Here is a 25,880-nt window from a genome sequence, read left to right as displayed (position 1 = left end):
AGAATAAATTTGTAATGTTGAGCATGAACCTGAACTTTCTAGATAAAAGTTGAATATATATACTAATGTTACTGCACATGACTGCCCCCACAAAACGTTATTTAATTTAATAAATCTTAGTAACAAGGAAATACTCAAAAACAAAAACAGTGTAGTAATCAGTGTTAGGTCTTTGAAGATATTGTGTCAATCGCTGCTCTTTCTGGATTTGATGGACCAGAGGAGTTGACTTTATTCTTTCAACTTTATTTTCATAATGGAAAAATTATCTTCCTGATTATTCTCAAAATGAAAAAGGCAAAAACATCCCTCTCATTTTGTGCATGGCCGGAAGACTCTTCCGAACAATTCAGATCAGTGTCTAACAGGAACAAAAACAGTTCTACTGGTGATAAACCTCCTATGCAAACAATTTTGCCATTTAAGCTTAAAAATCATGTTGCGCAAAAAGTAATTCTTAAGCAAAATTGGCAGTTTCGATCAGCCCATCTACTCTTAATATATTTTCAAAAAACTCCAACCTTTCTTTACCATAACAGGCAAATGGATATATCAGGAAATATAAAAACAAGATTTATTGCTGGAAACATAAATGGCGCGTCAAAAACACCCGTCGTCATGACAGCTGTGGAAAAACTGGAGCGTTTTCTCTCCAATGATTTGAACAGAAAAAACATAAATTATATCATTTCCACATTGAAGCTCAGTTTATTTCTATTTTTATATATATATATTTCAATCTTTATTTTATTCAACAATATATGACAGCACAGGCATACAAAAAATGCTTTTGTTTTCAAGTGACCCCATTGCAAGTGCGCTCAAACTTTGGTTTTCTTACAATATAGATCAACAATTTGGCTAAAACTGCTTTATCTTTTACCTGAAATGTTTCTATGATCACTGGTATACATACTGTATTTCACACCATATACATATATGAACAAATGTTTAATACTGTGCAAACAGCAACTGCTAATAATCCTTTAGGGTCAGCAGAAGGTCAGTTCTGCATGTCCGTGTGTGTGCTTGTAATTTACATAGTCAAAATGTACAATGAAAGAATGATTGGCACCTTTCTGTATACAAATGACCGACATGTGTGCTCACTGACATTCAGGTGCCGGGAACGACTTTTACTTTCCTGTCTCAAACGTCCAAGCACACTGAATATTCAATAACAGACCCTTGATAAATAATATACACGTTATTACACTTTGGGAGCCAGCTTCCCAATATTTTCTGCGATTTACTGTATATTCAACATTTTTGGTTCACCAAACACTCCTGCACTCTTCTGTCCGTCGTGGCATTTTTTTGATAAATAGAGAAATTATGACCAATGTTACAAATGCACTCGACAGAGATTTGTGATATGTAATAGTCCTATAGAGTTTCATACCTGGGAGAGTTGGCCGAGTTCAAACAGAGAGTGTCCATTGTGACGTGAAAACATTTTTAAAAAAATAAGCCGACCATCCTATACAGGCATCTTCTTCTTCCTCACCACCTCGGGAGTCATCCTCCTCACCAGCTACGTGGGACCTTACCACTTCCCAGGTATGGGCGTGCCACACTCGTACCAGCCAACGTAGGTGATGTGGGACTTTCCTCCAATCTCTCCAAAGTGAACGGGCTCCTGTCTCAATGCTCTGAAGAACCCTGGTACAAAGACAGATGGGAGGGTGACAGTGATATGTTGTCCTTTATTCAAACAGGCGGTCCGATTGAGATTGCGACGTCTTCATCAAGAGAAGAACCGTGTACAAAAGGCACAACGGTTTAACGTTTATAAAGGAAAGTCTTTTAAATCTGTAAGGGAAATGGGAGATCGTTCTATTCCATGTTCATGTAGGTAGAGAATTAAAGAGGACCAGAACTAGAACCTTGTGGAACATATAGTAGTGAATTTTTTTGCCTGTAGATACATGTGCAATTTACATTTCTGACAGATATTAAATGATCATGTTACTGCCTGGTCGGCACAAACAAAACAAAAAATACCTAGCTTGCTTGGCAGCTGGTCAGCCAACATCTGGGTGCCGGTCCGCCCGTCCAGGAAGGAGTCTACAAACTGACAATGGTCCTCACCGTGCCCCGTCTGATCCCCAATGTGGTAGAACTTACCTACACAGACGGGAGATGAAGGAAGTGAGGAATCCATGTTTTATGTTGGCATGAAAATCTACTTCAAATTGTAACTTTTTTTGTCACGAGTGTTCAAAAAAAGGGAAATTTGAACATCTGTAATTGGCTTGAAACTCCATCTGCTGATGTACGGCTGTACGATACGGCTGCAAGAAGCGGCTACATGCTAACTGAATGTTCCTCACCGCATTAGGTCAGTTTGAAAAAGAAATCGCTGTAGTAGAATATGTAAAACAAGAACGTTCTGCAAAGGCAGGTGTAATTACCATTGAGCGAGTCACTCAGGTAGATTTTGTATCTCAGCGAGTTGCACAGCTGGATCCCTACAAACTTTCGGTACCAGGTTCTCTTCACAAACTGCTTCCCATTGCATTCGGAGTAGGCGTCAGCTTTAAACGGGAACTGAGTCCAGATGGCGTCTTTGCCTGTGAGGAAATCATTTGAAGCACAGGCTTAATATACTTTATGTTATACGTGTATACAGAATCACAAACTAGGAAAAAAAGTGCAACATTTAAAAACTGCTTAAGTTACTTGAACATACAAAAAAAAAAAAGAGGAAATAGTCACCTGCGACGTATTCGCTCACGCGCGGATCCGCTACAAATGAGAGAGAAAGCTGCGATGAATAAGGTCCTCGGGAACAACTTGGCACTCAAACACAGATGACACATCTTGGATTATTGTGAGAGGCAAAGCCTCATAGCAATGTTGCACTCGGATTGCATAAGGTCAAGGGGTCAATTTAGCGAAGCATTCCCCTCTCTGTGTTGTCACTGTGAGCTTAAACACAGCCTTCAGACCACTCGGGGCCATACTTTTACCACTGGATCACATTTAACTCTGCTCATAGCTCTGATCGGCAGGTGAATGATTAACGTCTGGTGGAAGTGAAGACATCTGGTGAGCTGACGAGACCCGAGAGTCTTAATAAGTAACACCTCAGTGCCATGTTGAAGTCATTAGACCAACACCAGCCCACCCTTTGAGATTCAAAGCAATGCTAATCGCTGCCTGATCGTCAGCAAAACATACTGTACAGTGGCATTTAACACACAACCATGTAGTCTCTTCTGTCAGAGCAAACTCATCAGAAACATTTGCCAGTGGTGACTTTTAGTGGATCGGAAGGGAAACTTGCCTGATTCTGTGCTAAAAGTCACAGGATCAGTGGAGGGTCCGGTTCCCAGCTCATTCTTTGGTGTTACTTTGAATTCATAACTGAAACAGAACACGTGTTGAGAAGAAAATCTGAGTTACATGCACAAATAAGGAATGAACCAAGCTTTTCAATCTGCATTCCTCCCAGCTCCATAACAGGGGAGCATTTTTTCATGCTTTCATGACGGCTAATATGGGACACACACTTTTCTCTCCCCCTCCCCCTCACACACACACACACACACACACACACACACACACACACACACACACACAAAGAGAGCTCATGGTTATTCCACGTGCTGCGTTCAGATGTCCTGGCAAAATCTAGGACACAAACCTAGCCCAGGGGTGGGCTCTGGTGAGTTTTTTGGGATTTCCAGATGTTGCGTTCTAATTTAAAAGCTCAGAGAAGCACTCCACCCATATTTCCTCAGCTTTTCTGTCACTCTGGCGACTTTGCTCGAGCGAGCCTGCGAATGCGATTCCCCTGCGTGAGCTGCGAGACACATTCATTTCGGTGCAATTTAATACTTGTCACCGGTGAACCTTGCAAACGTAATCAGCCAGTAGTTGAAGCGTAACGTATTTATTAAACAAAGGGTGTATTTAGACAACCTTTCAAGTTATGTAAATCTGGTGGTCGTTCCCAAAATTGTGCACAGTGTGAGCACTTGACCAACTGGAAGGCTGCGGGAAGGAACTTTAAAAGCAGTGTGATTTTCCATGACATGGATCCCGTCCGAAACATGATGCCTGAGTCACATACTTGCTCTCCGGTTTGAGATTCTCCACGGCCGTGTGTGTCTGGTTGGTCGTCAGTATGGACACCTCCTGTCCATTCGGCCCTTTGGCGGTGGACACCACTTCGTACTCTGACAAAAGGAGGCAGACAATAGCACTGATACACGTTTCACTTTTGAACGGCTGCCAAATACGTCACGTCACTGCTTTGTTACCAGGCGAAAAATGAAACAGGGTCAGGTAGTTGACGAGAGAGGCAGGGTATGAGATTTGGGGATAAGGCATCTGACATTTAAAGGCCTCCAATAAATCCAAACATGATTGACCATGTGACCTCACGAGGATTAGGAAATCATTCATCAACACTTCATAGATCAATACGTTGCTACTGTAATATTCACAAGTTCATTTCAATCTTTTCCTTTGACTGATCAAATGGTCTTTTTGAATAGTAAGGGGCAGATGAAAAAGATAAAGCAACTAAGTTTTGTTCATATAAGTTGCCTGTTATATATCTGTAAAGAGTTAGTATATCATTTTTTAAGTTAAAAACATAGTTCAAAGTAATTAGTTGTCAGGTTTGTGATCCATGACAATCAATTATTAATTAACTGACTGTTCCAAAGAATCTGGAATGAAGTACAACAGGGTCCAAGCACCGTGACACTGAACGAACCCCTCGCTCTCCTGTCAGACTCCAAAGATATTAACCCTTTCCTCTGCGTGTACTGTACCTCTGGTCTCATTGTCGGATTTCTGCCAGTCCAGAATGACAAAGGACGGGCATCCCTCCACGGTAACCACGGTGAGGTTGGAGGGTGGTATGCGGGGAGGGCCGGTCACATTCTGATCACTGCCCTCCTCGTCGGGGAAAAAGGAGAGAGAGGAGGTGATGGAGCACGGCTCATCCGGCTTTTTATCCGTCTTGTAGATCACATGGGGAGCTGGACACAGAACGGGCAGGATCAAAATAGCATTTCATTTTTTCCAATGTGTTGTTCATTCATTGATTAATAGTTTTGCTACTAACAGAAACCCCCCCCCCCCCCCCCCCCCCCCAGATGATTTCAACAACGAAAGGCTTTAAAAGTGCAGTGGAGGTGATTTCTTACCTACAAAGCGCTTCTTGCCCATGATGTCAATATCTGACGCAGGCAGGGGCCTGAATATGGAAGAGTTCTCATATATGTCAAAATGGCTGCCTGAAAAGGAAACGGCAGAGAGGAGTTATGGTTAGTTTGATGTGCCAGCAGTCCCTGGCAGCTCTCTCTGTCCTCATATTTACAGCTCTGGGCAACCACCAGCCCACCAAGCACCAGCTGTGGCTTGCACTCTCTTAAAATTAAAAGCACTCTCCTTTCTTTCTTCTTCTCCCATTGCACCTGCAAAGTTGCACGGCACATATATCCTGATGATTATCACTGTGCATGTATTGACTCATGCCATCATATATCTGCTAACGCCCGTGGAGGTGCTCAATTTGGGATGGAGGTGCAAAGGCAGTTTCTCCTTGGACTCATTAAAAGTTGTGTTAGTCATACTGTTTACTGCTGGGGCAGAGGTGGCTGTCTGCTGTCTTCGCTCTTGCTTGGGCTTGGCTGTGACCAGGGGGAATGGCTTCAAGATGGACTCCTTGTCTCCCTGTTTCAGGTCCATGGGTTTATCTGAGGACAGAGGGGAGCAGGAGGAGGAAAATAGATCAGTTCTCCACCCTCGTCATCATCTGACTCACAGTCGCGCGCACAGTTGTGGTCCATCTGCTCTGGCCATCTTCACCGAGCAACTCCGCGGCCTCTTCCTGGCTGCTGAAAGATCAGAGATTGCTTGTTGAGTAATATATTTTGTGCTCTTTGAAGGGGAAAAGGTCTGCCTGAATACGTCTGCAGAGTCCAAGGATTGCCCAGATGCTCCGCATCGTGAACTTATTCACACACTTGCCAAGCGCACACGGGCTCGGTGCACTTGCGTCTCGAAAAAGGAAAAAAAAAGCCTCGGCAACAAGGCCGCTGATGTGAGCCGTTCTGTTACGGTGAATGTTGTTTGGGGCATCAGTACACACCGTAAAATCCATCGCAAGCTGCTTTGAGATTTGCGAGCACCTTTTTATGTGCAAATAAAAAAGACAAAGTGGGAGAAGCGGCTACGCTGACGCCGTCCAAATGTAACCAACAACAAAAAAGAGTCAGAGCAACTCTGACGATCACTACACAACACATTGTATAAACACAGTGTAAAAGCAGTGGAATGTGAGGCTATTCCTTTAACTTGACATACTTACCATTTGAGGAACACATGATTTTCCCCTCATAATGTTCTTGTTATCATTTCAATAAACAAAAACTAGGCTATTTTGTTACTCAGATGAAAAAAAAAGTTCACAAAGTGGTGGGAGGCATGAAATGTTTGCTGAACTGGAGGAGTTGCGTGAAAGTAAAAGTTCGCGAGCGACTGGTTTAAGAAGCAGCATGAGTCAAGTTTTCCCCTAAGCCTTCTCTCATGTGTATAACTACAGCGCACAGGACAAAGTGCATCAGTGTTCAGTGCAGCGTCAGTACATCCATCACTGTTGCCCTCACCGTGGTCACTGGGCTTCCCCACCAGGTTGGGTCTCTTGTTGACAGGAATAGGGGGATGCAGAACTGCAGGGAATCATTGGGAAACGAGTCCATTTCAGTTTAAACATCACAACTGAGACAGAGAACAGCAGGCGGCCGGCACTGAGGGACAGATGCAGAACTGAAAACAAGTGCGGTTGGTTATTTTAATAGTGCAACAACGATGAAGGGATGTCAAGGTTCAAAAAGAGGGAGACATTTAGCAGGACTGCAGCAATTCTGTGCGCTGAAAAAAATGAGAGTACAGACACGGACATAAAACAAGCAACGATAAAGCACATGAAGCCAGGCAGATCGCATGTGAAATGCTGAAGTCACTGTGTGAAGTGCTGCTCCAAAGCTCCAAACTAATGAAAACCAGTCAGTGCTTAATAACTTAGAAACCAATAAACCATCGCCTCGGCCACTCGTCCTAAAATCCACCGAAGAATCACTGAGGAATTAAGAATAAAACCCTCTGTGAATCCTCAACAGGAAACCAAAGTATCAGGTTCAATAACCTTTTGTATGATTTTGATTCAATTCTTTGAGAATTATTTTGGATCTGCTGCAATCCAAATTTTCCTGGAAAATCCCTACACCACTGAAAATAAAATGAAATAAAGATGGAGACGAGCTTTGAGATAAAGACCAGATCACTGATTCAACGACCACAGCAAATGAGTTGGCCATAGTGAACTGGGTAAGTGATCACACGCAGAACAGGGCTTTGCGATGAACAACTGCCAATTTGCCACAAATTGTCAAATTCAGATTTCTCAATGTGAGAGTGACCTAATGTGGTCAAACAAGCACAATCTTCCTAAATCTTTGTTGTGATATCTCAGAGGAGGTGGAGAAACTCTGGAAGGCTTGACACACACGAGAGTTTAGCTCAGGGAGGACAATCAATTTTAAGAGAGGGGTTCATTTCCAGAGCATCCTCTCCCTTCGCCATTTGTCATTTTCTTATCTCAGAGATTCATTCATGGTCACTGTTGAAATAATTCTGTTGTTGTCCAATTATTGAGGTCAAAAAAACCCACCCCATTTTTTGTCTTGGATTAATTCCCTCCTCCCAGGAGCTGATCTCCCCCTGCGCTGCATAAATCAGTGATCTCTGGCGTCCCCTCCCAGGAGAAAAAGAGCTGAGGCTATCAAGACGAACTGAAACAACATCTGCCAAGTCTCACTGATTAGCGTTGAGAATACACTCTAGTAGAGACTCTGACTCACACACATGGCATAACTGACAGCTAATGGCTAACATATGCTCATATATAGTCATACAAAATGTTGAAGCAGTCATTTAAAAGCTGGTTAAAAGAAAGATGCGAATACATAAGACAGGACCGCGTGAAGCATAAGGAAATGGCATCTCGGTGGGGTGATGTCATGGGTAACTGGGCAGGAAACGAAAACACGGCCAAGGTGATGTAATGTGATAAGATGCGATGTCAACAACACCAAAATCTGCTCAGTGTTCAGCGGTTTCTGCGGAGGGTTTGTTTGGTTTGCTGTCTCACAATAAACCTCTCAAGCAGCCGGCCGGGGGCCTCTGGTGTGCCAACGGCCTCAGACTCAGACCTGTGATTTGAAACAGCAGCGGTGGCGCGAGCGCTGGTTTCTGTCAGATAACTTCATGTTCAGAGAACGCACATGCCATCAAAAGAGATTTTACATTCAGTCTGGAAAAATGTGTGTCTCCTAAAACTAAAACGCACACTCAGATTTCATAGATGACCTCTGCACATTTGATACCTACAGTCCACTACAAGGAGAGGTCTGAAACAATTTCAAGTTGAAATGCCAATGTGAGACAGCTCTATAGAACAGTTGAGGACACATTCTAATTCACCAGCTTTTGTGCACAATACAAAGCTGCAGAATGCCCTTTGGTATGAGAAGTAATAATTCAGCTGCATGTCACTAAACAAAGTTTCAGTTGTCATTTTAAGCTTTGTGCTTGGATGTGTGTGTGTGTGCAGGGTGGCAGACAAAACAACAATCCTTTTTTGTAGAGTCGCTTCCGGAGAGCCTTGCGACTCACTGAAGACCTCTGAAACTCTCAGTGTTTCCAGAAATAACACGCAGCCGTTGTGACATGGGACTGAAGCGCAACACGTCCTCGCGAGTCACTCGGATATTTTCCAGAAATTTCACTTGGGGGTTTGCAGGAAAAGTTCCCGGAAAAATATCCGGAGCAACATTTGTGTACATTTACATACAGCCCCGCCGGAAAATTTGAGAAAAATGTCCGGACATGCTTTACTGCATGTCTGAAAGCAGCTTAAATGAGGTGGAGAGAACAGGTCTGAACCAAAATCTGAATCATGCTATATGTGGCTTCAGTATAAGCTACCGGGGCTGTACGTATTGGACAACACAGACCACATCAGACACGAAACGTCACACCGACAGACAAGTTGAAAATCACAGAGCATGGGAGGATTGTGACAAACGATCAGTGTGACGGTGTGTGATGCGACGGGACGTAACAGTGCCTCTGGGGTTAGTGAATGAGGAACACTGAAAGGTGATCGTCTTCGGTTTGTCTTTACCAGGGTTTTCCTTGGACCACACCACAGGCTTAGGAAGAGCATTGGCCCTATGATGAGTCCCATCGGCTGCTGGAGGGAGAAAAAGGTCTGTTATTAAATTCTTTGAGTCAGAAGAAAGTCAGAAGAAAATACAGATGTTCTGGATATGCCAATGGAATTGACTTTATCTCTTGACTTTTCTAACTCTCTATTCTTCTATAACTCTTTGGGAAGTTTGCAGGTGTGTTCAAGGGAGGAAGAGATACAGAAATAGAAAGCCATTAGCTGTAGCAGCTGCGATGTCTGCACAGTTCATGGCTTGGCATGGTTGGTGTAAAATGTGGTGTCTCCTGGCCAGTGCTGTGGCCAAACCTCCCACCCGTTCAGCATGACGGACTGTAAATCAAGTTAACAATCCTGACCCCAGAGACAACACTACTGCTTGTGGTAAAGGTGTGAAATACACACATGTGGCACAACGTGGAGAACACATTGGCTGTGAGAGGAGGTGAAGGAGAAGATAGAGCAAGAGATTGATAAAGACACAAGCATTCAAATGCGATTCCATGCATTTGATCACGTGCTAAGTCAAGAGCCTTGTTTTTGTTTGTCGTCTCCTGTAGATGCACAGCTGCAGAGGAGCGAATGAGAGTGGTGACAGGAGAGGATAACCTGAATAAGTTGCTTGGGAAGAAGGAATGAGAGGAGGGGAAATGAGTACTCCATTACCCCCAGGTGTGCTGGAGCTGTGAGAAGAGGTCAGTGTCTTGGATGGAGAGACTGGTCTGACACCAATTCGTGTGGAATGAACCCGGGTGCGAGACAGCGTGGTGTTTCTTCTTGCTGCAGGAACTGATGAGCTAATGGGAGAACGAGGGACTTCAGCAATGGATGGTCTGAGAATGCCAGTACCTAAATGTGCAAAAAGGCAATTAAGGAGGTTAGACATTATACCACTTCAGAACTTGACAGCTTTACCTAAATGGAACAAATGATAGAACACGTCAGTGAATACGAATGCAGACGAGAGGACAATGGATGAAATGACAGAGAGATGTCACAAGCTAGCCAGACTGCTTTGGTTGTGAGTGGGCAGGGGTGAGGTGACTGTGCTGGACTGAAAATGGAGTCACACATGGAGGTGGGGATAATGGTGGGGTGGGGTGTGTAGGGTGGTAGGATGGAGATGGTGATGGGGAAGCAGTGACATAATCAAATGGTTTGAAGTACAACTGAAAGCACTGGGTTCCACGTGGCTTGACAAAAAAGCAGAGATGGTGATGTGACAAACACGTCATGGTGTTTACCAAGATTGTGACTACCGGCTTTCTCTGTAGCCAGGGCAGGTCTTGGTAGAGGCTTGCCCACTTCTGGTGGACTAGGAGCTGTATGAAAGAGAACTCATTTTTTATGTAAGAAAATATATATATGAAATATTTGTGACTTTTAAAGGGGGCATATCCTATCCTTGTTTGTTAAGACATAAGGGGGTGGAATTTATTAACCAGATTATGACAATAACTATCTGTTTTGGGGTTCTTTCAAAACTCTGTACAAAAACAACAACATTTTCAATAAATATGCCCCTTTTAAAATGTAATTTGAGCTTACATTAAAAGCTTAATTGTGGTTTGATGATGGCAAAAGGTAGGGTCTTTACCCGTTGGGACTTTCTCTCTTGGGGTTACCCTGGTGGGTTCAGAGTAGGTTCCGGTCTGAGGCTGCAATGAAGGCCCAAGTTGAGGATGTGATTGGGGCCTGGATGCAGTCTGGGTCTTGGAAGAAGGATGTGGTTGGGGGATGGGTTGAGAAGGAGGAAGAGTTTGGGTCTGGGTCTTTGCTTGAGGTTGTTGTTGGTCCCTGCTTTTTGGCTTTGGTTGGGGTTTCTGTTGCTTTTTTTGGTGGGGCTTTGGCTGCTTTTTTGGGTTAGGTATGGGTTTTGGTTGGGGTTTGCTCTTTGGCTGAGGCTGTGTTTCAGGCTTGGATTGGCTCTTTGGTTTAGGTTGTGTTTTAGGCTTGGGTTTGCTCTTTGGTTTAGGTTGTGTTTTAGGCTTGGGTTGGCTCTTTGGTTTAGGTTGTGTTTTAGATGTGGGTTGGCTCTTTGGTTGAAGCTCTGTTTTAGGTTTTGGTTGGCTCTTTGACTTAGGCTGTGTCTTGGGCTTGATTTCTACAAAATAGATTTTTGGTTTAGATGTTGGTTGAGTCTGTGTTGGAGGCTGTAGGTTGGTCTTTGGTTGAGGCTTTGTTTGGGTTTGCGGCTGAGCTGTAGATTGGGATTGTGATTGAGACTGGATGGGAATTCTTGGTAGTGCTTGATTGGTATGAGGTATGTGCTGGGGTGTCAGTGAAGGTATGTGAGGATGTGTAATAGGTGTGGACTGGGGAGATGGTTGAAGCGTTGTTTGAGTCTTTATTTGAGGTTGGGTTTGATGCTGGGCCTGATGTTTGGGATGCTGTGTTGATTGAGGTTGTGAATCTACCCGGAGTTGGGTTGTGATTTGTGGCTCAGATTGGAAATGTGTCTGTTGCTGAGATTGTGTTTGAGACTGGGTGTGAACTCTGGTCAGGAGTGGTGGTTGGGGTTGTGTTTGACTTGGGGTTAGGGGTATGGGCTGAAAAGTTGGTTGGGGCTGCAGTTGAGGTTGAGTCTGGGGTATGGGCTGAGATGTGGGTTGGGGTTGTGGTTGAGATTGGGTCTGGTGTATGAACTGGGAAGTTGGTAGGGGTAGGGTTTGTGGTTGGGTCTGGGGTATGAACTGGGATGTTGTTTGGAGTTGTGGTTGGGTCTGGGGAGTGGGCTGTGATGTTGGTTGGGGTTGTGATTGGGTTTGGATGATGTGCTTGGATGTTGATTTGGGTGGTGGTTGAGATTGGGTCTGGTGTTTGAACTGGGAAGTTGGTTGGGGTAGGGGTTGTGGTTGGATCTGGGGTATGTACTGGGATGTGGTTTGGAGTTGTGGTTGGGTCTGGGGAGTGGGCTGTGATGTTGGATGGGATTGGGTTTGGATGATGGGCTGTGATGTTGGTTGGGATTGGGTTTGGATGATGGGCTGTGATGTTGGTTGGGATTGGGTTTGGATGATGTGCTTGGATGTTGATTTGGGTGGTGGTTGAGTATGGGTCTGGGGTATGATTTTTAATGTTGGTTGGGGTTGTGGTTGTGTGTGGGATACTGTCTGGGATGTTGGTCGGGGTTGTTGTTGAGGTTGACTCTTTGGTATGAGCTTGGATGTTGGCTCGGGTTGTGGTTGGGTCTTAGGTATGGGCTCAGATTCTGGTTCATGTTGCGGTCGTGAGTTGGTTATGGGCTGGGAAGTTGATAGGGGTTGTGATTGTGGTTGATTTTGGGAATAGGTTTTTGGTTGAGGCTGAGCCGTCACGTGGGACTTAAGTTGAGGTTGTTGGGGTTGGGGCTTTGGTTGTGGTGGTGGTCGATAGTGTGGCTGGAGCTGCAGGTTTGGTAAAGGCTGTGTAATGGGCTTTTGTTGTGGCTGACTCAAAGAATACCCTTCATGTTTATCACGGATGGCACCTTCAACATTTGTGTGAGGGAATGGTACAGACGTCATGGTGGGTGTAATGTGTAGTGGAGGATGGAACTTGGGAGCTAATGGAATTTCAAGGAAAGGAGGCAGGACAGATCTGGAGAGGTCTTCTCCTGGGTTGTCTGAGAGAGAAAAATATGGCCATGAAGTCACAATACTGGGCTGTAAAAAATAATGTTAAATATTATATTCCGTAGGAAAGGTTCCTTAATAAATGAAATAAAACAGAATACTATTTTATTATCTTGAAAATGATGGAAACAAGACATAACGACAGTTAGGGAACAGCTGGAATTTAGATCAGCAGAATCACCCAAGAACTCACAGAGTTGATCTTGGACAAGACCACAGGTTACACAATAACTCAAGTCCTGACTTGCAAGAGTCTAATAGAGGGGGTCTGATTTCAAAGGCAGACAGACCATATGGAGTTATTTTCAATGTAACAGCCGTGTTACTACATACAGATCCAGCTACCTGGGTCTGAATGCCTGTGAGTGACAGCCATCCAAATTCATTGGCTGTGCCTCTAAGAGGCTATTACACAAGGGTTTAATAGTTGTTGATTGATCCCTTGCTGTGGGATTTAGATGGCCCATTCTAAATTGATTGCTCAATCAGATCATGTATTTTCCCCAATGAGAGAAAGAAAGGAAGTTAGAAAATAAAAGAAGAAAGTGATAAATATTGCAAAAAGGGAAAAGAAGATAATAAGTATTTCCCCAGGCTTTCTGTGCCTTTACTTAACTTTGCTGCCATGAAATGTCTAAAATACCTCTGTTAATGCAGTGCAAGCTTTACATAAAACAATACTACGGTACTTTGAGGTACTGCTTGCTCATTTTCAAGTCAATAATATTCAACGTCATCACTTGAACAAGTCTATTTCATTGTTATCAGCTGTATCCAGGTTCTGAATTGGGACATAATGTTTGTATCACAAAATGGTTGCATTGTTTAACAAGAACTTAGGTTACTTACAAATATTACAACAGAGAAATGGTGGAGAAGTTCAAGAAAACAAGACTATTAGAGATCCTGCTGAAGTTCCTGCAGAAGAGAGAGGAATGTCTGGTGCATGCAGCATTGTCATGCAGACTTCACACCATCCCCTGCATTGCATTGAAAGCAAAAGCCTCAGGTTTGTAATCAGCAAAAATCATGATCAATGATCAAACCGTAGATACTCAAAGAAATAGAATGTCAAAGAATGGAGAAACAGATAGAGGAAAATTAAGAAGCCAGTGAATTTGAGATATGACTGATTTGAAATTGGCACTGTTTGATTGAGTAGCAACAAACAAGATTCTCAGCACTGGCTGAAAGTCGAGTCTTTCAAGGACTGGGAATAGTCTACAATACCTATGGCACAAGCGCTTGTCCAACGGATTGCAGATTCAAGTCATGTCCTGTGATTGAAGTGTGTCGATTACATCAAGCAAATCAGTCCTAAAAATGACTGAAACATAACATAACAGATCCTTAAAACCATCCAAAGACTTCTTTCAAGTTTAGTTGTTTCTTAAATGCCATGCAGCCAAGACCACCTATCTTACGCTCAATGCAATCCAAATAGATGATGCCATCAGCTAGTTTCCCCAGGGAGGGCTGAGCTTCTGAACTTACTCATTGCATGCCACTCATGCAGCTAATTACAAAGAACACTGTAAAGCACTGACAGCATCTCAGGTACAGTCCGCCATGTCTATGATTGCAGCCGGAATGAGATCCATGAAGCTTTTTCAAGAAGAACTATGATTCACTGTTTACCGATTGGCTGTTTGGTGACCATAGGCGTTGTGGGTCCAGGAGTTGACAGAGATTCCTGTCTAGTAGTTGTGGTTGGAGCTGGGAAATATAGTGTATGTTAGTAGACCTTGGAGAATAGTTTTTGCTATAAGTGCAATAGATTGTATGGGGGGGGAAATGGTTTATGTACAGTAAACAAAGATTTTTCAGCAGGATAGTGATAGAAAAGTCAAGTAAAATGGTCAGACATCATTTCAAGAGTGGTTTTTTTCTGACCGGTGAATTCAGTTTTAGGTCAGAAAAGTCATTACCAAGAGTTGCCTTTGTGGCTATGTTCCGGGAGATGGGAAGTCTGCCCTGGGTCTTGTTATGGAAAACTGACAAAGACAAAGGAGGAGAGATTGAAGTGAAGGAGTCAAGACTCAAGACGCCTTCAGAGTCCTAAAATGATTATGTAAATTATTTATGTTCATTAATATATTTCACAATAACAAAAACATAGTAAGAATAACAATACATAGCTAAGAGGCCATACATTTACTGCCAGGGTATATCAGCTGTTGACCTACCATATCCACGCTGGGCACCTAAGGAACAATATGGTTAAATATACAAAAATCTACCACTAGGGAGCAACAAGCCAATTCTCAAACTGTCCAATATAATCACCACATTTTAAGAAGATATTGGAATTGTTAGCAAAGCATCCAGTGGTTATGGAGATACCTGGCTCTCTTTCACCTGTTCTGCTGTTTGGTGGGATTTTGGAGTTGTTGTTTTTGTTTTGTAATTTTGCTAAAAAAACAACAACATCCCAATAAGAAGCTGATTGGTGAGACTGACTCAAAACAGAAAAATCACAATGAGTGACTGTTTTGAATTACAAAGTCAGTTGTTTGAGCCATTGTTAATTATAGCTGCATTTAAGGGAAGTTAAATAGGTTAGAATGCGAAAATTGAAAACTGTGGTAGACTGAGATGTGTTTATTGTCTATATTTCTTTAAGAGTTTTTTTTATTTCCTCCGCCAAGGAAATTATATTTGTCTTGTTTTTCTGGAAGGAAAGGACATGAGCCAAGACAGAACACAGTTTATTTTTTGTCATGGATCCAGACAAAGAAGGGCGGTTCCAGGATTTTTTTTCTCGTAGGATAATTCATGGATCTTGATGAGGCAAGTCAGACATATTTAGCTGACTGATATCGATGAGTGGGGTAAATTTGGTGCAGCTTGATCGAATTGAAGGGGACTTTTGGGCCTTGGCAGATGTATGCACTCTATTAAGTGCCATTCCAGTATTTTATGTTATGCCTGTCATCATGGACACATAGTTTAGAAAATAGCTTTACTGTACTTGGAAACTGCAATAAATCTACAAAAGGAAAACTGCAAATCTGTAAAACAAGGGATCAATGTTGTAGTTAAAATTATTCCAGTGCAGAGTCTTAAAGCAGGGGTCAGTGAGGAGAGTTGTTGAGAAGAGATTTATTGAAAAGGGCTCGTTGGGTTTAACCAAACGCAGCATGTCTCTGTTGGCTTACCATGGCGAGGAGCAAAGGGGAAGGAGCGTGGACCTGGTGTTAAAGGTTTCTGGTTGGTGAAAGACAAGAAGACAAAGGGAAGAGGTTGTTTTTTTTTGTATATGCAATCATCACAACTAATGCAAGAATTAGCATTCACTCTCAATGTCATCTTTTTTTCCCCGGGGTCCCCGGTGAGAAGTCTGTTATTCAAAGTTTCCCTGAAGAGCAAGCGTTGCGTCCGATTCTCAACAGCTGTGGTGTTCTGTGGATGCGGGGCCAGGGGCACATGACACAGCAGCCCGGCACTGTCAGAAAATCAATGGCACCTTCCCCCTCTCAACTCGTTTCCACACCGTTATCATTCCTTCAATGTCCCTCCATCTAATCTCCCTTTTTTGGTTTTCTCTCTCTCTCTCTTTTTCTACTCCAGAAGTTAGCTATAGCTGCAGACTGTTCCTCTGGGCTTGGCCGGCCCTGGCTACACTGATGCTGTTTCCACTGAGCAGTTGGATGGAAAATTAATGAGGCAAACAACCTTAAGAATAGCATAAGCTCACAGACTCTAGAGTATATTGTCTGTTCCAACAACACACCTGTTCCCAAAAATATTTATTTTTAAGTAGAGCAAGTATACCTGTGAAGTCTCACTTTTGTCACTTGTTTAGCATACTTATTTCATTAACTATATTCACCGACTATTGCCACCTATATCCACATATTTATACAATAACATCTGAATGTTACATATATCATAATATTAGTTGTAATACTTTGGTTACGTCTTGGTAAGACAAGTGTGTCCAATACATACCACAGGATTGAAAGGTCGTTTAAAGATTTTCCTGATGGCCTTCTCTGGAAACAGAAGAGAAAGATCAGTGAAGAAGTCAGTAAAGTGGAAACAAGGAGAGTCAAGGAAATAAATAAAACCACATTTCAACGATGCTTTTCTCAAGATGTGTTTAATTGTAGGCGATTGAACGAGAGGGGTCCTTAGCAGTGGCCTAATAAAAGTAAACCGCAAGATGGTTTTGATTCAGTCCAGTATCTCCAGTGTATCTCAGGGATTATGGTGCAAATGAACATGATGTCACCACGGTAACTCCCACTTACTCGGTGAACGCTTAGTCAGCGTTTGGAAATGGAAAGAAAAAAAACAGAGGAATGAGCAAAAAAAAAAGTTGTGACCCAAATGACTGAAGGAATATATTTTTATACGGGAAAATGGACTCAGACCACTGTGGATACACACCACCAAACCACAACCCTCGTCTGGCCATCACATTAAGGACCATGTTAAAGTAACTCGGTGGTTTTTCCCTGTGGTATTGCACTCCTCCCCAGTCAAGTGGTAGTTTAGCAACTCACATGGGGTTGAGGGGATCGTGTATAAAAAACAACAACATCAAACTTACCCTCTATGCCCCCTGTGCTGATGTTGTGAATGACCGGCCGGCTCCACATTCCAGTGGCGTCCTTAGCGTTCGGCTGGACACCAAACTCGTAGACCACGTTGGGCTTCAGATTGTCGATGACCGTGTCACTCGTAGGGCAGGTCTGGTAGTTCCACTTCCTGTTCTTCTCACGATACCGCACAGTATAGTGTCTGAGACGAAGAAAAAGGACAACAGAGCACACTGATGTAGATAATAGACAAATGGCAATAGAGAAATAGGTAAACTTTAAATACTAAGTCTGTGGAGAATCTCAGTCATTGCGACGATAGAACATCTGGAAGAACTACAGGAAAATGGATTTGTTTTTTGTCTTGAAGACATTTTCTCAATCATTGAAGAGGCTCCATCCGTTCTCTGTTCCCAAGACTTTAAACCTTTTTTGGGACATTCACGTTAGCATGTCCCAGTAAAACTGACAAGTACTTTTAGAAGCAATAAAATCCTTTTTTTCCAACCATGCTGATATTGTTTGAGCAACTACAGGCTTAGAGGTTTGATTATAGCTTAAGCTCAATTTTTTAGCTTAAGCTCAAATTTTTTTCACTCTGGCAAATATGTTGCGCTCATGATTTCATCATGCATAGTTTAATACTGTTATTATTGACAGCGTTTGGTATGTGGTTTGCAAAACTAAAGAGCAGAAAAAGACGACTGAAATTTATATCAAAATGTGGTAAAATAGCAGTGTAAAATTGCCAAGGAGCTGAAAACTAACACTAACACTAACAAACTGTACAGCAATGTGTTTTTGGTTCAATGGACTTTATATCACTGGTATCGAAAAAGTAAATGAATCTTTGAAAAAGAGTGAGAGTGAGAGAGACTTCACCTTTTCACGATCTTTTCTATGCTTTGCAGATCTACAATGAAGCCAAGGTACAGTGGAGTGAAAAGTCTAGAAGTGAAATCTCTCTGAACGTGAGGATTCATATGATTTGCTTTGTCTTCGGAACACTGCGCATGACTTGTGTGTGTGTGTGTGTGTGTGTGTGTGCGGCCAGCTCACCCATCCTCTAGACACTCATTCATGATATTGCCTTCATAAGGGGTTTTCAGCAGCGTCCCCCAGGACAGGAGCACTGAAGTGGGCGTCACCGACCCGATCACTAAGTGCAGCGGCTTCTGCAGTTCCACTTTACCTGAGAACGAGTGAACACACCTCACCGTCATAAACACATGGATCTTGATATATGTGCGGATGTCACTTTTACCATGTCACCCAAAGTCTTGTACAGGCGTTACCTGTGCACTGCTTTTTCACCTCATTGGTCGGGATGGGCTGCACGGCGATAAGGTACTTGGGCTCAGCATCTAAAAACGAAAATAAGATGCCAATGTTCCTCGTCTGTCTTCTGCATTGAAACGATGCAAAACATTCAAATCAACAGCCTTCCCTTACCAAACTCTGTCTCGTACGGCTGTCCGTTTTCGGGCAGCTGAATGAACTGTTTGGAGAACATGCTGCTGCCGTAGCCCAGGATGTAGCCCTCCAGCTTGGTGTCAGCGTTCGGACGCAGAAACGTCATCACTATGGTGTCTCCTGTGGCGTTGATGCGGACTTTCATGTTCTGACGACGCACTGCGGGGGTAGAGGGGGACACGGATGTTCTGTTTGATGACCAAATATCTTTCTGTTAGTCTTTCACCAGGACCTGCGCCCTGCCACGCTACAAAAAAATGGTTTGAGGGAAGGTTTGGAGTGCAAGTTGTTGACTTGCACTCCAAACTCCACAGATCTCAATCCGAACGAGTGTCTGCGGGATGTCGTCTGAAAACAAGTCTGATCCACGGAGGCCCCTCCTTGGAACCTTTGGAAAGAGTCCATGCCTTGAGCGGCCAGCGCTGGTTTGGCAGCACGAGGGGGAACTACAGGTGATTTTATTGTGGGGGCTGATTCGTGTTTATGCGTCTGCTCCCAGAAGTGTCTTTTGAAATGGATGGTTACTGTAAATCAGAATCTGTGAACATGTGTTATCAAAACTTGAGGTCAGTAAAGTGATGTTGAGCTTGTGTTGAGGTCACAAGATAATGGTGTGAGATAATAGATGTGCACACAATCTCTCTCTCTCTCTCTCTCTCACACACACACACACACACACACACACATACACACACACACCACTTAGCAGGAAACTGCACATTTTCTGCCAGAAGTGACCTCTACAAATTACAGTTCTAATCACTAGAGCCTGGGAACACATATCCGATGAGGTAAGGCGTGGGCTAAGATATATTACAAATTAGATTGTTTATATCTGTCAACACCACCATGAAAACTTGAATGGTTTGAGAAAATCTTGGTCGGAGAAAAAGCAACAGTGGAAAATTTGCGTATTTGATTCCACCTGACCGTTGTAATGGTCTGAAGCCAAAAAAACAAGAGTTTTGATTTGCAAAACATATTTTTTTTAATAAAACAAACTAGCCAAGTGAATGGTAATGCCGAGGATTAAACAAAAAGGCTCGTTCAAAACAACAGAGGGTCTTTGGTGACACAATATTACCTTTTGCTGTATCTTCATTTATTTGTTGTTGTTTTTTTGTCTCATGTGAATCTCTTCCAATGACGTTGTTGGCAAAATGTGCTTGTTTTCACGACCGAACTTGCTCCGTGGCTGTCCTTGCCTTGTGTGCATCCGACAACATGCGAGTGGTGCGTTAGTTTGCACGTAGATAAACAAAAGAGAAAAACGTTCCCCGGCTTTTCAGAAAGCTTTTGTGGAGGTTTTGATTTTTACCCATTTTTCTTATTACGTAGGTTCTGCAGTGCGTCGGCCAAAGGTTGACTGGGGGATGATTATCTTCATTCATCTCTGCTCTGTGATGCCATTTAAGTGATCGACGCCACTCGTTGCCGACCAAACATTCCTGCCTGTAATCATGGCTGAACAGAACTCATCTTTTCCTTTTTCTTTTCTTTTTTCCATGAATGCACAAAGTCAGTCTGCGGGATAGCGACGCGCACAATATCCAGTGGACGGACACGCGACTCCTGAGTCTCTGCAAACACAATACGTGGAGGAATTTGTTTGTTGTTCTTCTCGTTGCTCGCCTCTGTCATGCGGCCTTCGGAACAGGCCAAGACTTTTGCATGCTAACAATTAGCGAGTTCGACATCAGAAGACGGGGAGTGTAGCCCGGCCCAGAGGTGCACGCATCTGAACATCTGAAGGTTTCTAAAAAGGAACCGGATTTTAATAAATTGCAATTTTACTTTTTAGAAATAAGAGCAAACCGGTTAATTCAATTTCCATCTGCCCGGATTTTAATAATCTTTATTACACAGTGGAAATTACAAACGAGTCTATAGGGGCTTACACTACACAGGGCTTAAAACAATCGACTCTCTGCCTGGATTATGCACTATATTCCTCCACAGCACATGTCCTTGGCTCAAGCAAAAACAGCGTTAAATGAAATAGTGGAACTTTGCACGAGGAGTGATTCCAGCAGCCGCCTGATGCCAGAACAGACACTGACAGGGAAAGAGGGGGAAGCCCTGGATTTGAAAAATACCCCCGTGCTCTTCCAGCTATGTGTTTCCTATCAAAAACCGCATTTGTTTTGAGTCTCTCGTCAATATTTCCGATAAAGCCCAAGTGATGTTGGCTCTGAGGGAGAGGCGCTCAGAGTGGATGAAACATTAGCAAACTTCTGGCAGCGCCTTTTAAACTCCAGTACAAGCAAACACTGCGTGGCTCGGCCCCGCATTTTGGCCCACACACCACTTAGGGACTGTTCAGACTTATCAGTATTTCCAGGGTGAAATGAATGCAGCTTTAGGAATGGATCCAGTTACAGTCCTGGTCATCAATCAGCTGCAGTGCAAAGGAAAAATGACTTGACATGAAGTGAGCCAGAAAAAACCCAGGTCATGCTCTGTGTTTGTGCGGAAGAAAATGTTAAGAAAATAATACTATGATTTGAGTTTGACAAAAGCTGCAACGTCACATCACTATATCAACAATCATACACTTCATAGCCACAGAGAAATGACTGACCCGGTCAACTCGTCCGAGCAGAGCCTCTGTTTGATCTTAACGGGTATTGGAAGGCAAAGCAGCTACAGAGACACAGAACAGGAAGCAAACGGAGACACCAACTGTGCACAGGGGGAAGCAAATGGAGTCATGGAGCGTTGGTGGCAGATTTTGGAGCTTGGCGACAATCGATTATTGAACATGACATGATGAATGTGAATTACTGTAAATCTCCCACTAGAGACGTAACCAGTGCGTCAACAATCGCCGCGCAAGCCCACCCGTCACGACGCTGGGAATCGGCCGACGCACACGCCAGATCGGGAAGCAAACAACGCCACGTCGTTCGAAGGACATTCCACCATTGTGTTCATCGTTGTATTGGACGGAGAGCCAGACGATGTAATCCCGCTGGCCTGTGACAGAGAAACACCCTGACACTGGAAACTCAGGCCTGGCGCAGCGAACTTGGATCATCGCGAGTGATGGATGATCCTCCGGGAGCGAAGGACTAGGTTAATGGGGGTGTCAGCACAACAGGCTCCCTTCACGTTAGTGCAACATGATCTTTTTATGTGTGTTTGGGGTTTGGAAATAAATATTCCGACCAGCATCCCTACAGCATGCGCAAGTTTTTGGCATCAACGCATCACGATTTACTATCTGACGCTGTCAGAGCGGACCTCCGCAATCAGCAGCTGCCTCGCGCTCCGCCGTCCTCCTCTCCCGGTCCGGAGGAGACGGAGGAATCGCATATTGGGACAAACGCTGGGAATAAACACGCTGAGAATCCCGTCAAGGACTTTTCTGTGAACTAATGAACTATAAATATCTGAAGCAAAACCTGAAGGAGAAGAAGAAGAAGAAAAAAAAAACCCTGGCACTGGACAACAAGTCTGGATTTGTTTTCACGACGTGCAGTGGAAAAGAACTTTCCTGCTCAGTTTTCTTTGTTGTTTTTTTCAAACTAAATCTGGTCGTTTTTGATGGATGGAAGTGAACATCACAGCCGAGCCCCGCGGACTGCACATACCCCTGATCAAATGAGGTTACAAACTCCCACAGTGCAGTTTATTGCCCTGCAATCCCCGCGTATCACAAACGTGTCCACAGAGCCGATGAAACTGATTGTAGATGACACCCTTCCTAACACACTTACATACTCATTATCCCGGGCTCAGGGTGATTTTACGCAGCTCTAGTGTACAGTATTTCAGCCTCACAAGGTTTCTGTCCTGGCAGAGGGGAGAATGGTGGAGACTTGGCGTTCCTGCGCCGCCGAGGCAGATGTTTTATGGTTAAAACAGTCACCTTCGTTTAAGGCGATGAAGTGTGAAAATCTCCCGGAGCCCGATGCCAGCCTGAGCAGGCGAGGGGTTTGGAATAAATTTAGCTGGTGACTAACAAACAGCTGAGCTGACCCGCGTCGGCTCCAATGGGAATAACCTGAGCCGCGCAGACGGCAGTAACTCATCCCTCTGAATATCTACTGTAATCCACCGGGAGCCTGTTTGATCCCGTCCCCCTCTCTGGAACAATCACACCTCTGTGGCTCACAAGAGGCCACAGAGGCTCGCGGCCCGGGCGGGGAAAGAGTCGTGCCTGGGATCGCACTGGCACAGTCTCCCACCTGCCTCGGTTGCATCCACGCAGGCCTCCCTGGTCTCACACCATATATCTCCCCTGACAGATTCGACGCCGCAACAGATGTTTCCTCTTGCACTGTGGCAGTGCTCCATCCATCCCTTTCCTCCTTCACTAATTCTTTGTTGTCCTATATGTGTCAGCAGCCATCTCCCCATCAACTAGATCCTCTTTCAACTTCCTAAAGTGCCTTGAATTCATCTGTCTTGTTCACTAATCTCCCCCACTTTGCTTCTTTCCTCCCATATTTCTCTGTTATTAATGTCAGTCCATGTCCTGTCTGGCTCCGCTGGAGATTTCAGGCTACATATTGTCCTGAAGTGAGTTAGTGGCGGATCGTTTCTTGCATTACTAGGGATGCTAGTCATTCTTCTCGTCTGGGTTTTCTTTTTTTAAATAGAACTGTCAAGTGGATATTTATGCTATAATATCTATGCCACAAAAAAAAGCAAACACTTTTGCATAACATTCATTCTGAAACCATGGGTTTGATCCAACAAGTACAGCGATACGGATGTTTAACTCTCCTCCCAAAGGAAAAACACACACACACACACACACACACACACACACACACACACACACACAAACAAACACAAACACACACACTGCCTCTTTCATCTAACTCCCAAAGCTGCACACTGTGAGATTTGTCTGCAAGCCAAGTTCAGCAAGCAAGTTACGCACTGGAAGCAACCTTTTTCCACTGTGCTCACCTCTTTATACCGACTCCGTCTGTTCACAAAAAAATCACTTTTTTTTACGGCCATCACAGTCTTCAAAGGATGCCCAACTTTAACTGGCAAAATAAAGCGAGGCTTTATTCAGTTTGAGTGCATGTTTGTGTGTGTGTGTGTGTGTGTGTGTGTGTGTGTGTGTGTGTGTATGCGTGTGCATGTGCGTGTGCGTGTGTGCGTGTGCGTGTGAGAGAGAGGAGAGAGGGAGAGACTGCAGAGGGATAATGACACAATATGGAAAATGTTTGTGGAAAAATGAATTTGCGTTTCCAAGTGATTTGGTTTACGTGATAACTTCTGTGTTGCTGTCGAGATTTTAGAAGTTGATAGATTGGTCATTTGCACTGACCAAAAAATGATAGGTCTACTAAACTACCTGTGTTTCTTTGTAAAGACTCCCTTCAGGGGATTTGTCCAAAAAGAAAAGAAAAAGGGAATAAAGAAACTCCATTAATGAGAGCTGAAATGTTTGAAACAAAGAAAAATATGTTTGCCTGAAGCAATGACTGAAATCATTAGCCAAGTTATAAACCCCTCAGATTGTCTGCCTCGTGGGCTGGGTTCCAGGAAAGCCATCCCATTAGTTTGTGTAAGAGCCTGACCCCTGACCCCCAACCTGGAAACAGTTTTTATTAAACTCTGTGAGCAGTAACTGATCTGTTTCACGGTGTCTGCGTCTGCCCTCCTCGTTTCAGGGAAAGGGGGAAACCGAGCCACAGAGATTGTAAAAACAGTGCTCCCAGTTTCTCACCAAAGGCCATTTGTAAGTCTCACAGGTGGCTCAAGAGAGGAAAGCTGAGCGCGAGCAAAAATAAAATGAAGGAGCCAAAATGAATTGAAATGAGCTCAACTCCCATTATCCTCCGATTTCACTGTTTGTGCACTGCATCAAAGACGCTTGTGTGCCACCACAACAGCTTGCTTTGCTTTCTACACACAGAAAGTCTGGAGAAAACACAGAGTAGAGCTTCACTGAAGCCAAGTGTGGTCAACGGAATGACGTCGAACAATAACAATGGTAAAAGATCAAAAAAAAAAAAAAAAAAGAGGTGGAAAGGTGCCAGAGGAAGAACACTCGGCACTGCGGCTCATCTTGTGCATTCTGGGGATGTCTGCAAATTAGACACTGCTATAAAGCACTTTCATTTTTTGCGAGCAAGACACTTCCAACTTTCTTTCGTGATGTCAGGAAAAAGGGTTTGTTGAAGCACTCACGATGCTTTGCAATAAATGCACGTCCCAATATGGTTGCAAAGCCCTTGCTCCCGTCACCCGGGACAAATATCCATCGCAACAACTACGGCATAGTCTCTGTCCAGGCTTATCCCAGCATGCATTTGGCCGAAGGCAGAGAAAAGACGATGGAAGAGCAAACAGTGCTTCAGCGTACAGAACCCTACAACGACAATCACGCTGACGCTCCATCTCCTCTCACGTGGACCTTAGGGGTGTGAGAGGACACCCACAAGCAGGGACGACCAGGCACCGGTCCACGCAACAGACGCATCGCTCCACAAAATGTTTCCCCACGTGGATATATGTCAGCGTGAGGCAATAGGAGGAAAATGCATGGCACCACCTACCTCTGCTCCTGCGGGGAGGCGAGGGACCAGACAGAACTATCCCTGCGATGAAGACCACGAGGAGAAGGACCAGAAGGCTGCGTGAGTTCTGCTGCATCCTCATCGTCATCATCACCATCTCTGCTGCGGCCGGCTCGGAGTCTCAGGTGCAACGAGGCTGCAGAGGTCTGTTATCCTCGCACACTCACCACCAACTCAGCGCTATCTCACTGCTGAAAGGAGCGGGTTGAGTGCGGCGTGCAGCGTGCAGCGTGCAGCTGCGGGAGTCAGACTGGATGGTTGTGGGGTGGCTGGACTACTTCTCTGAGCGTGCGGCTCTCAGGACTAGTGCAGCTCACCGGACTGAACGTCTGGACGCAGCAGGCTGCTCCTGCACCATCTATACCTCTGTAACGGAAGGAGGGGACAAGCAGAGTCAGACACACCCACTCTCCTTTCCCTCCCTCGTCTCTCCTTTTTCTTTCACTCTCCATCT

General features: G+C 44.1%; 1 protein-coding gene across 9 annotated transcripts; it reads right to left on the bottom strand.

The window, feature by feature from the left end:
* Positions 1–296: 296 nt before the first annotated feature.
* LOC118282795 (target of Nesh-SH3) lies at positions 297–25,880 on the bottom strand. Of its 9 annotated transcripts, none has more exons than XM_035604232.2 (23): positions 25,406–25,879; positions 18,861–19,040; positions 18,704–18,772; positions 18,468–18,600; positions 17,420–17,610; positions 16,816–16,859; positions 16,023–16,071; positions 14,793–14,858; positions 14,503–14,580; positions 10,848–12,854; positions 10,495–10,572; positions 9,917–10,099; positions 9,209–9,274; positions 6,630–6,692; positions 5,595–5,717; positions 5,166–5,255; positions 4,788–4,997; positions 4,079–4,184; positions 3,290–3,369; positions 2,719–2,748; positions 2,415–2,573; positions 2,005–2,127; positions 297–1,662 (listed from the first exon to the last, which is right to left on the bottom strand). In XM_035604232.2, the coding sequence occupies exons 1-23, from the start codon at positions 25,521–25,523 to the stop codon at positions 1,547–1,549; spliced, it is 4,362 nt and encodes a 1,453-aa protein (XP_035460125.2). In that variant the 5' UTR covers positions 25,524–25,879; the 3' UTR covers positions 297–1,546. The 9 variants fall into 9 exon arrangements, with proteins under 9 accessions (XP_035460125.2, XP_035460126.2, XP_035460124.2 ...); XM_035604231.2 differs by having other exon boundaries at positions 298–1,662; positions 9,209–9,277; positions 25,406–25,876; XM_035604233.2 differs by lacking the exon at positions 9,209–9,274 and having other exon boundaries at positions 25,406–25,880.

The sequence above is a fragment of the Scophthalmus maximus genome, chromosome 14 (assembly GCF_022379125.1).
Source record: "Scophthalmus maximus strain ysfricsl-2021 chromosome 14, ASM2237912v1, whole genome shotgun sequence".
NCBI classification, from domain to species: domain Eukaryota; kingdom Metazoa; phylum Chordata; class Actinopteri; order Pleuronectiformes; family Scophthalmidae; genus Scophthalmus; species Scophthalmus maximus.
The sequence above is the reverse complement of the archived record's forward strand: the minus strand, read 5'-3'. Positions and strand labels throughout refer to the sequence as shown.

Coding starts and splice junctions, on each gene's coding strand:
- LOC118282795 (XM_035604231.2), bottom strand. CDS start 25,523: ATGGTGATGATGACGATGAGGATGCAGCAGAACTCACGCAGCCTTCTG. Junction 5,256..5,594: donor CTCTGCCCCAGCAGTAAACA/GTATGACTAACA, acceptor TTTCCTTTTCAG/GCAGCCATTTTGACATATAT. Junction 3,370..4,078: donor AATCTCAAACCGGAGAGCAA/GTATGTGACTCA, acceptor GTTCTGTTTCAG/TTATGAATTCAAAGTAACAC.